The sequence below is a fragment of the Eucyclogobius newberryi genome, unplaced genomic scaffold (genome assembly GCF_026437365.1).
Source record: "Eucyclogobius newberryi isolate DKJ021-1_F unplaced genomic scaffold, fEucNew1.0.hap1 SCAF_14, whole genome shotgun sequence".
In the NCBI taxonomy this organism is placed as follows: Eukaryota; Metazoa; Chordata; class Actinopteri; order Gobiiformes; family Gobiidae; genus Eucyclogobius; species Eucyclogobius newberryi.
This window is the reverse complement of record NW_027315768.1, coordinates 33,084,386-33,095,220: the sequence shown is the minus strand read 5'-3', so window position 1 is coordinate 33,095,220 and position 10,835 is coordinate 33,084,386. Positions and strand designations below refer to the sequence as shown.

Genomic DNA, 10,835 nt, shown 5'->3' with positions numbered 1-10,835 from the left:
TGACACGTGTGAGAGTGACACGTGTGAGAGTGACACATGTGAGTGACACATGTGAGAGTGACACGTGTGAGAGTGACACGTGTGAGAGTGACACATGTGAGAGTGACACATGTGAGAGTGACACGTGTGAGAGTGACACGTGTGAGTGACACATGTGAGAGTGACACGTGTGAGAGTGACACGTGTGAGAGTGACACATGTGAGTGACACATGTGAGAGTGACACGTGTGAGAGTGACACGTGTGAGTGACACGTGTGAGAGTGACACGTGTGAGAGTGACACATGTGAGAGTGACACGTGTGAGAGTGACACGTGTGAGAGTGACACATGTGAGTGACACATGTGAGAGTGACACGTGTGAGAGTGACACGTGTGAGAGTGACACATGTGAGAGTGACACGTGTGAGAGTGACACGTGTGAGTGACACATGTGAGAGTGACACATGTGAGAGTGACACATGTGAGAGTGACACGTGTGAGTGACACATGTGAGAGTGACACGTGTGAGAGTGACACGTGTGAGAGTGACACATGTGAGTGACACATGTGAGAGTGACACGTGTGAGAGTGACACATGTGAGAGTGACACGTGTGAGAGTGACACGTGTGAGTGACACATGTGAGAGTGACACGTGTGAGAGTGACACGTGTGAGAGTGACACGTGTGAGAGTGACACATGTGAGTGACACATGTGAGAGTGACACGTGTGAGAGTGACACGTGTGAGAGTGACACATGTGAGAGTGACACATGTGAGAGTGACACGTGTGAGAGTGACACGTGTGAGTGACACATGTGAGAGTGACACGTGTGAGAGTGACACGTGTGAGAGTGACACATGTGAGTGACACATGTGAGAGTGACACGTGTGAGAGTGACACATGTGAGAGTGACACATGTGAGAGTGACACGTGTGAGAGTGACACGTGTGAGAGTGACACATGTGAGTGACACATGTGAGAGTGACACGTGTGAGAGTGACACATGTGAGAGTGACACGTGTGAGAGTGACACGTGTGAGTGACACGTGTGAGAGTGACACATGTGAGAGTGACACGTGTGAGAGTGACACGTGTGAGTGACACATGTGAGAGTGACACGTGTGAGAGTGACACATGTGAGAGTGACACGTGTGAGAGTGACACGTGTGAGAGTGACACATGTGAGTGACACATGTGAGAGTGACACGTGTGAGAGTGACACGTGTGAGAGTGACACATGTGAGAGTGACACGTGTGAGAGTGACACGTGTGAGAGTGACACATGTGAGTGACTGTGACACGTGTGAGAGTGACACATGTGAGAGTGACACATGTGAGAGTGACACGTGTGAGAGTGACACGTGTGAGTGAGTATTACAAGCTCAGATGTGATTTTACGTTTTAATCATTTCCTAAAATCCTCTCATATTTGGTCTAAATCCTCTGCTTTTACTCAAATGTGATTTCAATGAAGTCAATCAGCCACGCCCGCCTCATGGTGTGTTCATCAGTCACGCCCGCCTCATGGTGTGTTCATCAGCCACGCCCGCCTCATGGTGCGTTCATCAGTCACGCCCGCCTCATGGTGTGTTCATCAGCCACGCCCGCCTCATGGTGCGTTCATCAGCCACGCCCGCCTCATGGTGCGTTCATCAGCCACGCCCGCCTCATGGTGCGTTCATCAGCCACGCCCGCCTCATGGTGCGTTCATCAGCCACGCCCGCCTCATGGTGCGTTCATCAGCCACGCCCGCCTCATGGTGCGTTCATCTGCCACGCCCGCCTCATGGTGCGTTCATCAGCCACGCCCGCCTCATGGTGCGTTCACTGACCTGTGTCCGGTTAATGTCTCTCCTGCCTCATTACAGTTTAGACACAGCGGGGCCCGTGAAGAGGGGACCTCCAGTACGGGACCTCCAGTGCGGGACCTCCAGCACGGGACCTCCAGTACCTCAGCACGGGACCTCCAGTACAGGACCTCCAGTACGGGACCTCCAGTACCTCAGCACGGGACCTCCAGTACAGGACCTCCAGCACGGGACCCGCAGTACGGGACCTCCAGTACGGGACCTCCAGCACGGGACCCGCAGTACGGGACCTCCAGTACGGGACCTCCAGCACGGGACCTGCAGTAGTAGTTTCCTCTTGATCCTTTGATGTTGTGTTGCCGGGCAGAAAACACTCACCACCATTATCAATGATTGAGAGTGCAGAGACGAGACGAGACCAGACGAGGACAGACAGACAGACAGACAGACAGACAGACAGACAGACAGACAGACAGACAGACAGACAGACAGACAGACAGACAGACAGACAGACAGAGAGAGAGAGGAAGAGAGGGAGAACGACTTTAATCAGAGAGAGTGAGAAAGAGGTTTTTAATGAGTGGAGGGAAGAGGAGAGGAGAAAGAGCGGGAGAGCGAGGGGGGGGACAAAGTGGATGGATGGAGAAGAGAGAGAATGGGAGAGTTGAAAAAGAGGGGAAAAGGCAAGAGTGAGAGAAGGAAAGAACTGAGGAAGAGAAAAAAGCAGTGAGAAAGCAAAAAGAGGAGGAAGAGCTCAGAAGAAGAGTGAGAGGTATTCACGTCTAAACCGTCTCACAATAATGCTGTATATTTATAGTTTACTTTACTTTGCACAGTCGGTGGGATTTAAGTATATTTTTAACAGTTTTTCACAACTGTTACTTAGCAACCATACTGTAAACAAAGGGCCAACATTAAAATATAAATGACTCAACAATGATTTGACAAATAACAACCTTTATTTTGTTAAAATGATCGTTTAAACTGCGAGAAAAGTGCTACGGCATTTTGGATGGCACGGCGCACGTTGATGACATCACAAAAACTCAACTCTGCCTCGTTTTTTCACATTTTCTTCACAAATTGCCACTCGACCGACGCAAAACTACAGTGAATATTTACAAATGACTGAACAAAGTCGTAATCAGAACACGAAAAGCCGTCATGTGCTCGTTAAAGCAGAACTAAGAAACATTTTCACCTTATTACACGTCTTTGTAAGTCACTGATTTTTGGGGCATTTGGAGAGTCCCGTCGTCGCCCCCTGCTGTCTCTGGGCGGAACACCAGCCTCGCCGCCACCTGAAGACAACTCCTCTGAGAAACCCTGACTCTGTTTTTACATTTGTGCGTTTTTGTTTGTGATTAAACTTTCTCATTTTGATAACGAAAAGGTTTCGCGTCCGTTTCCCGACTGTAGCTCTACCGCCCCCGGGGTCACCTGCAGCCGCACTCGTCCACCACCATGTCCTGGTAGTGGCGCAGCACCACGTTGTCGTTGTTGTCGTAGTAGAGCATGGAGATGGGCGACAGGCGGACGGGCACGCAGCAGGGCTGAGGCGTGCCCTGCGGGTCCAGCGAGTGCACCAGCGTCTGCAGGATGGCGTGGTTCGTCCCGTTCAGGGTCTCGCTGAGGGGGAACGGGCACTCGCCGTGGCAGTAGTTCGCCATGTAGCCCTGAGCAGGTCAATCGATAATTATTATGAGTCAAGTCACAGTAATCGGGACGGTTTTAGAAGCAAAATTAAGTATTTTTAGATCAATCCGTCGTCCAAAAAAATTGACTTTAAATGTAAATTACCTGTCACATTTACCGTATTTTCTGGACTATAAGTCACACTTTTTTTCATAGTTTTGCCCGGGGTGCGACTTATACTCCAGAGCGACTTATGTGATATTATTTGTTATTTTCACACTGAAAACCACAAGAGGGCGTTCTCCCACAGTTTTTAATTCATGCCTTATTCTTTTAAATGTATATATTTTTAGCTATTTTTGTCATTTTGTATCTCCAAAGCAACACCAGAGTTTGGGACTTTTTGTTTTTATTCACCGACAATGGGAATAAACCAATTTTCCGATGCCGACTAACCCTTGTTTGAGGACAATGAACATTTATGTCTCTTTATGGAGGTCATTTTTACAGTTTTAATTTGAAACATTACACTTTAATACATGTAGTCGCTATGATAAATTATAAAATAAAATATGACGACACAAATTGTACATTTCCTTCTTCGATCACAACCAAGGAAACGCTGACCACCTCTACTTCTTTAAGGTCGTTTCGATTCAGCGTTTTAACTAAATGTGAAGCGAGTAACATCAGAACGAGACTGCCCTCTGCTGGACATCTGAATAGTGGTTGTGTTGTGGCTGAGCGCTTTGACAAAAATACTGAATCGCAACGTTTCTGTCGAGTTGTGGTTGGGACAAGATTTCAAAGTTCAGGAGAATTGACAAAAAGACTAAAATAGGCTTAAAATCAAACAAATTCAACAAGAGCCACTTAAAACAAAGCATCAGGGGTCGACCAGTGTCAGTTATGTCCATATCAAATAAATAAAGTGTTTAGTTCCACTTTCAGGTCGTTACATAAATGCAGCGTTGAAGCAAAACAATGAAAAGGCCTTTGAAGAAAGAAATTATTTACAGTATTTTCCGGACTATAATTGCACCTTTTTTCATAGTTTTGGCCGGGGTGCAACTTATACTTATATACTTATACTCCGGAGCGACTTATGTGATATTATTTGTTATTTTCACACTTGCAACTGCATTTCATACTCCAGAGTGACTTCTATATGTTTTTTTCTTCTCTATTCTGCATTTTTTGGCTGGTGCGACTTATACTCCAGAAAATGCGGTAGTTTAGTGTAGAGCGGCGTTACCTGCGGCGCGATGATCCAGTCCTGCCAGCCCACGTCCTTAAAGTCGATGTAAAGTCTCCGCGCTTTGCACACGTTGGACAGCGAGACGGGAAGATGCATGGCGCTCCTCCTCTGACGAGACCGGCACTGCTCCGGGTTCAACGAGACCAGGACCAGGGACGACAGGACCAGTGGCAGGGACAGGTCCGGCTGACCCGAGCCTGAGGGCAAGAGTGAGGGGGTAACCCAGGGTCTCATTTATTAAGAGTGAGGGGGTAACCCGGGGTCTCATTTATAAAGAGTGAGGGGGTAACCCTGGGTCTCATTTATAAAGTGTGGGGTTAACCCGGGGTCTCATTTATAAAGAGTGAGGGGGTAACCCGGGGTCTCATTTATAAAGAGTGAGGGGGTAACCCTGGGTCTCATTTATAAAGAGTGAGGGGGTAACCCGGGGTCTCATTTATTAAGAGTGAGGGGGTAACCCGGGGTCTCATTTATTAAGAGTGAGGGGGTAACCCGGGGTCTCATTTATTAAGAGTGAGGGGGGTAACCCGGGGTCTCATTTATAAAGAGTGAGGGGGTAACCCGGGGTCTCATTTATAAAGAGTGAGGGGGTAACCCGGGGTCTCATTTATAAAGAGTGAGGGGGTAACCCGGGGTCTCATTTATAAAGTGTGGGGTTAACCCGGGGTCTCATTTATAAAGTGTGGGGTTAACCCGGGGTCTCATTTATAAAGTGTGGGGTTAACCCGGGGTCTCATTTATAAAGAGTGAGGGGGTAACCCGGGGTCTCATTTATAAAGAGTGAGGGGGTAACCCGGGGTCTCATTTATAAAGAGTGAGGGGGTAACCCGGGGTCTCATTTATAAAGAGTGAGGGGGTAACCCGGGGTCTCATTTATAAAGAGTGAGGGGGGTAACCCGGGGTCTCATTTATAAAGAGTGAGGGGGTAACCCGGGGTCTCATTTATAAAGAGTGAGGGGGTAACCCGGGGTCTCATTTATAAAGAGTGAGGGGGTAACCCGGGGTCTCATTTATAAAGAGTGTGTGTATGTATGTATGGAGTCAACTTCAGTCCCTTTTAGTCTCCATCAGCCACCTTCAGTCACCTCATCGTCACTTTGTCAGACCTTCCTTCACGTTTCCTTCACGTTTCCTCCACGTTTCCTCCACGTTTCCTCCACGTTTCCTCCACGTTTCCTCCACGTTTCCTCCACGTTTCCTCTGGTCTGTGCACAAAGGCATCTGGAGTTCATTCACTTCCTGTACCTGGGTGAAAGGCCAGCAGTTCCTCCGGGTGAGCGCTGAGAGGAACCATCTCCAGGACCAGCCCATGGTTCCTCCCGGGTTTCCTCCAGGACTCGGCCACGGAGCTGAGGTCAAGGGTCACCGTGGCTGACTCGGGCTGCAGCTGGACGGACTGAGACAGAAGCAGGCGTCGGTTTGTCTGGCGGTCGGCTCCTTTAAACCAGACGAGGACGAGAAAATCACCCAAACACATAAAACCTTTAGTTCTGAACAAACAGTTCCACGAGCACATTTTAAATCTGGAAAAAGTTCCGTTGGAAGAATGCGATTTTCATACTTTGGACTCACAAGTTTCTACAGTTGAATCGATTTTGGACGTTAAGATACATTTGTTCACATTTTTAAAAGGGTCTATGGGGGAGTCACCTTTGAGCGTGGCGCGTAGTACCCTGTAGAGGGCGACACTGAGCGCCCGGGTTGAGGTCAGGAGGTCGGAGGCCAGCAGCGGTTTCCAGTGGAAGTTCAGCTCGAGTTGGGCCAGAGTCAGCTCCTCCACGGACTGAAGAACCGACATGTTGAAGAAGAGCTGCTTCTCCAGGCCGCTCCAGCCCGACGCCTCCCGGCCTGCAGGGGGCGACAGGAGCAACCACAGCGCAGGGTTATGGGGCGACATGCCCTTCTGTGTAATTATTACTGATTAAAGTGTTGTGAGCAAATCAATTAATAAATAAAATAAAAATCACAACTTTCACAATTGTTGACATTTTAACAAAAAAAAAAGTGAAATACTTAATCAAACTTTCCGACTTAAGAATTGATACGGTCAGATGAACGGTCACTTTAACGGTCAGATGAACGGTCACTTTAACGGTCAGATGAACGGTCACTTTAATGGTCAGAGGAACGGTCACTTTAATGGTCAGATGAACGGTCACTTTAATGGTCAGAGGAACAGTCACTTTAATGGTCAGATGAACGGTCACTTTAATGGTCAGAGGAACAGTCACTTTAATGGTCAGATGAACGGTCACTTTAACGGTCAGATGAACGGTCACTTTAATGGTCAGAGGAACAGTCACTTTAATGGTCAGAGGAACAGTCACTTTAATGGTCAGATGAACGGTCACTTTAATGGTCAGAGGAACAGTCACTTTAATGGTCAGATGAACGGTCACTTTAATGGTCAGAGGAACAGTCACTTTAATGGTCAGAGGAACAGTCACTTTAATGGTCAGATGAACGGTCACTTTAATGGTCAGAGGAACAGTCACTTTAATGGTCAGATGAACGGTCACTTTAATGGTCAGAGGAATGGTCACTTTAATGGTCAGAGGAATGGTCAGATGAACGGTCACTTTAATGGTCAGATGAACGGTCACTTTAACGGTCAGATGAACGGTCACTTTAACGGTCAGAGGAACGGTCACTTTAACGGTCAGATGAACGGTCACTTTAACGGTCAGATGAACGGTCACTTTAATGGTCAGAGGAACAGTCACTTTAATGGTCAGATGAACGGTCACTTTAATGGTCAGAGGAACAGTCACTTTAATGGTCAGAGGAACGGTCACTTTAATGGTCAGATGAACGGTCACTTTAACGGTCAGATGAACGGTCACTTTAACGGTCAGATGAACGGTCACTTTAACGGTCAGATGAACGGTCACTTTAACGGTCAGATGAACGGTCACTTTAATGGTCAGATGAACGGTCACTTTAATGGTCAGAGGAATGGTCACTTTAATGGTCAGAGGAATGGTCAGATGAACGGTCACTTTAATGGTCAGATGAACGGTCACTTTAATGGTCAGAGGAACAGTCACTTTAATGGTCAGATGAACGGTCACTTTAATGGTCAGAGGAATGGTCACTTTAATGGTCAGAGGAATGGTCAGATGAACGGTCACTTTAATGGTCAGATGAACGGTCACTTTAACGGTCAGAGGAACGGTCACTTTAATGGTCAGAGGAACGGTCACTTTAATGGTCAGAGGAACGGTCACTTTAATGGTCAGAGGAACAGTCACTTTAATGGTCAGATGAACGGTCACTTTAATGGTCAGAGGAACGGTCAATTTAATGGTCAGAGGAATGGTCAGATGAACGGTCACTTTAATGGTCAGATGAACGGTCACTTTAACGGTCAGATGAACGGTCACTTTAACGGTCAGATGAACAGTCACTTTAATGGTCAGAGGAACGGTCACTTTAATGGTCAGATGAACAGTCACTTTAATGGTCAGATGAACGGTCACTTTAATGGTCAGATGAACAGTCACTTTCAGGCTGACCTGGGCCAAAATGGCGCGGTTCATCTTTCCCTCCGCGCACGTGCCTCACCTTGGTCCTGCACGTAGCGGATGACGTTGCCCCTCACGCCGTACTCCTCCACGGTGCACGGGTCACTGTCCTGCTCCCTCCTCTTCTCGGAACCGCGGAACATCTTCCAGAGCGCGGGCGGCACGTGGCGGCGCGGCTGGCGGGACTGGCGGCCTCCGGCCCCGGCAGCAGCAGCAGCAGCAGCGGCTGCGGGGGCGGGGGGCCGCGGCCTGGAGCTCAGCCCGAGGGACGAGAGGAAAAGCCGCTCCTGCGCGCGCGAGTCCCGCTCCTGCGCCGCGGACGTGACGGAGAGCAGACACGAGGCCAGCAGGACGCACGCGGCGACACCGGGAAGCATGGCGCGGGACGTGGGCGCGTGCGTCTGCGCTGCGGGACGTGCAGGTGTGAAAGAAGCGCGAGTTTGACCCCGTGACCCCGCTGATGACGCGGGGAGGGGCGGGGTCATCTCGTCTACACAGGTAAAGCTACACATCTTCAAATAATAAGTTTATTTTGGAGTTTATCAGATGAAAAGGCTCAAATAAATAGTCTTTAATTAATAATCCTAATATTGAAAACAAATTACAGTTGAAGTGCATTTTGCTCAGTTTATTTGTCATTTCCAATCCAATCCATTTTATTTATATAGCACGATTTACACAACCAGAGGGTTCCAAAGTGCTTCACAGCAAGGTAAAAGACAGCAGAGGCATAAATAGGGTAAAAGTAATAAAATAAGATTTAAAAACAAAATTTCTTCTAATCTAGTCATTATTAGAAAAAAAACTATAATTTGACAGTAATTAATTTTAAAGTTTGGCAGACTTTTAGAGCTAAATGCCTGTTTGAATTGTGCAGCACTTTAGAAACTAGTTTAAAATGTGCTACACATATAAAGTTAGATTGAAAAATTCAGATTCATAGCGTATTTTGATAATTGTGGTCGTCATCTGGTCTATAAACTCACACAACAGATCTTTTCATATCAAAGACAGTGGCATTTTTATTATTTTAGAGAACTCAAGGGTTCCCAACCACCGGGCCGAGCACAAAACCCTTCGTTTTCTATCGTTTTACCGTCTATTGCTACGTCGCTGTGTTTTTCTATGAAGCTATGGAGCCAGCGGCAGTAGCTCGATGGCAGGGAGCTCGTCTTCTGAAGGTTGTCGGTTTGAATCCCGCTCTCGACATTCACATCCTGGTTGAGCGGACGGATCCTCGGTGTGTGATTGGTTCTTTGATGTCAGAAAAGCGCTGTATAAATGTCGTCGTTACTGGCCACACCCCCTTCAACCGGTCGTCACGGGAGAAGGTTCAGTCATCCAAGTCCAACCTTTTTTTCTTTGTTCAAAATCTCAATTAAACCTACTGTAAAAGTAATTTTGACACATTTATGTTGTATTGTAGGGGTTTGCTTTTATTTTGGTAACTTCCTGTGTGACCGGAAGTGGCCGTAACACGGAAGTCTACTTGACACTAAGGAAAAGAAGCAAAGAAATGTGAACGATAAATGGTGAAAACATGGGCAAAACGCGTTGAAACTCAAGAATCTAGCTTCTTCGGCGTCGCTTAGAGCCTAGAGCGCCCTCTTGTGGTTGCCAGTGTGAAAATAACAAATAATATCACATTCAAGTTCTGTAGTTAAAATGACTGTATTCATGAACGATTTGAAATGTTTAATTGACAAATATGTTGTAAAAAAAAAATTGTACTAATGTAATGAGCTCGAAATACGGAGAATTAACGGACAAAATGTAATTGTTTTTTATTTTGTTCTTGTCCAGCTCTTACGTTGGTTGAATGGCACGGAAAAGGAACCATTAAAATACAATCAAAGCTATATATATATATTTTAAAGCACTTTTTGACAAACATGAGACTGATTTGTGCCTTTTCTGCTTCTTATAATAGTATTTCTTGTCAATCTGAACATACGAGCTGAACGCAGCGCTCTGATTGGCTTTGCTAGGGGCGGAAAAAGCAGTTCCAACATGCGCCTGAAAATGTACGCTAAAGGTGCCCCGGCTTTAAGTATCATGTTTGGCGACTCCATCCACTTCTACCGTATTTTCTGGAGTATAAGTCGCACTGGTGTATAAGTCGCACCAGCCAAAAAATGCATAATGGAGAATAAAAAACATACATAAGTTGCACTGGAGTGTGAAATGCGGTTGCAAGTGTGAAAACAACAAATAATATCACATATAAGTCGCTCCGGAGTACACCCATCTGTGACAAGCCCAACAACATCCCTGTCATCGCCCCTGCCTTCACACCAGCCCTGGGTTCCCCCTGCAACATCTACTCCCACTAAAGATTCATCATTCTCCTTCTCATCTCCACTCTCACCCATGGGCCTTCCCAGCCATTTTGAAAGTCTGATCAAATCAGGCATTAAGATGGCTCCACTCACGCCCAATATAGCAAGGGCTATGCCGACTACACCAACAAAAGCCCCACCACCCATCCCCCCTCGCCTCTCACCTGGTCCCAAACTCTCCTTGGCTACAAAAGCCCCACCACCCATCCAACCTCGCCTTTTACCTGGTATCTCCCATAGCTAGGATGCACTGGGTCTCAGCGTTGCCGGGACTTATTGTCACATTAAAA

At 47.1% G+C, this 10,835-nt stretch overlaps 1 protein-coding gene across 1 annotated transcript; it reads right to left on the bottom strand.

Moving 5' to 3' along the window:
* Positions 1-3,223: 3,223 nt before the first annotated feature.
* On the bottom strand, positions 3,224-8,691 carry gdf3 (growth differentiation factor 3). Its single transcript, XM_072443976.1, has 5 exons — positions 8,247-8,691; positions 6,333-6,530; positions 5,928-6,119; positions 4,680-4,879; positions 3,224-3,465 (listed from the first exon to the last, which is right to left on the bottom strand). The coding sequence occupies exons 1-5, from the start codon at positions 8,689-8,691 to the stop codon at positions 3,226-3,228; spliced, it is 1,275 nt and encodes a 424-aa protein (XP_072300077.1). The 3' UTR covers positions 3,224-3,225.
* Positions 8,692-10,835: the final 2,144 nt, after the last annotated feature.

Coding starts and splice junctions, on each gene's coding strand:
- gdf3 (XM_072443976.1), bottom strand. CDS start 8,691: ATGACCCCGCCCCTCCCCGCGTCATCAGCGGGGTCACGGGGTCAAACT. Junction 6,531..8,246: donor CCGCTACGTGCAGGACCAAG/GTGAGGCACGTG, acceptor CGCCCCCTGCAG/GCCGGGAGGCGTCGGGCTGG. Junction 6,120..6,332: donor ACTACGCGCCACGCTCAAAG/GTGACTCCCCCA, acceptor TCTGGTTTAAAG/GAGCCGACCGCCAGACAAAC.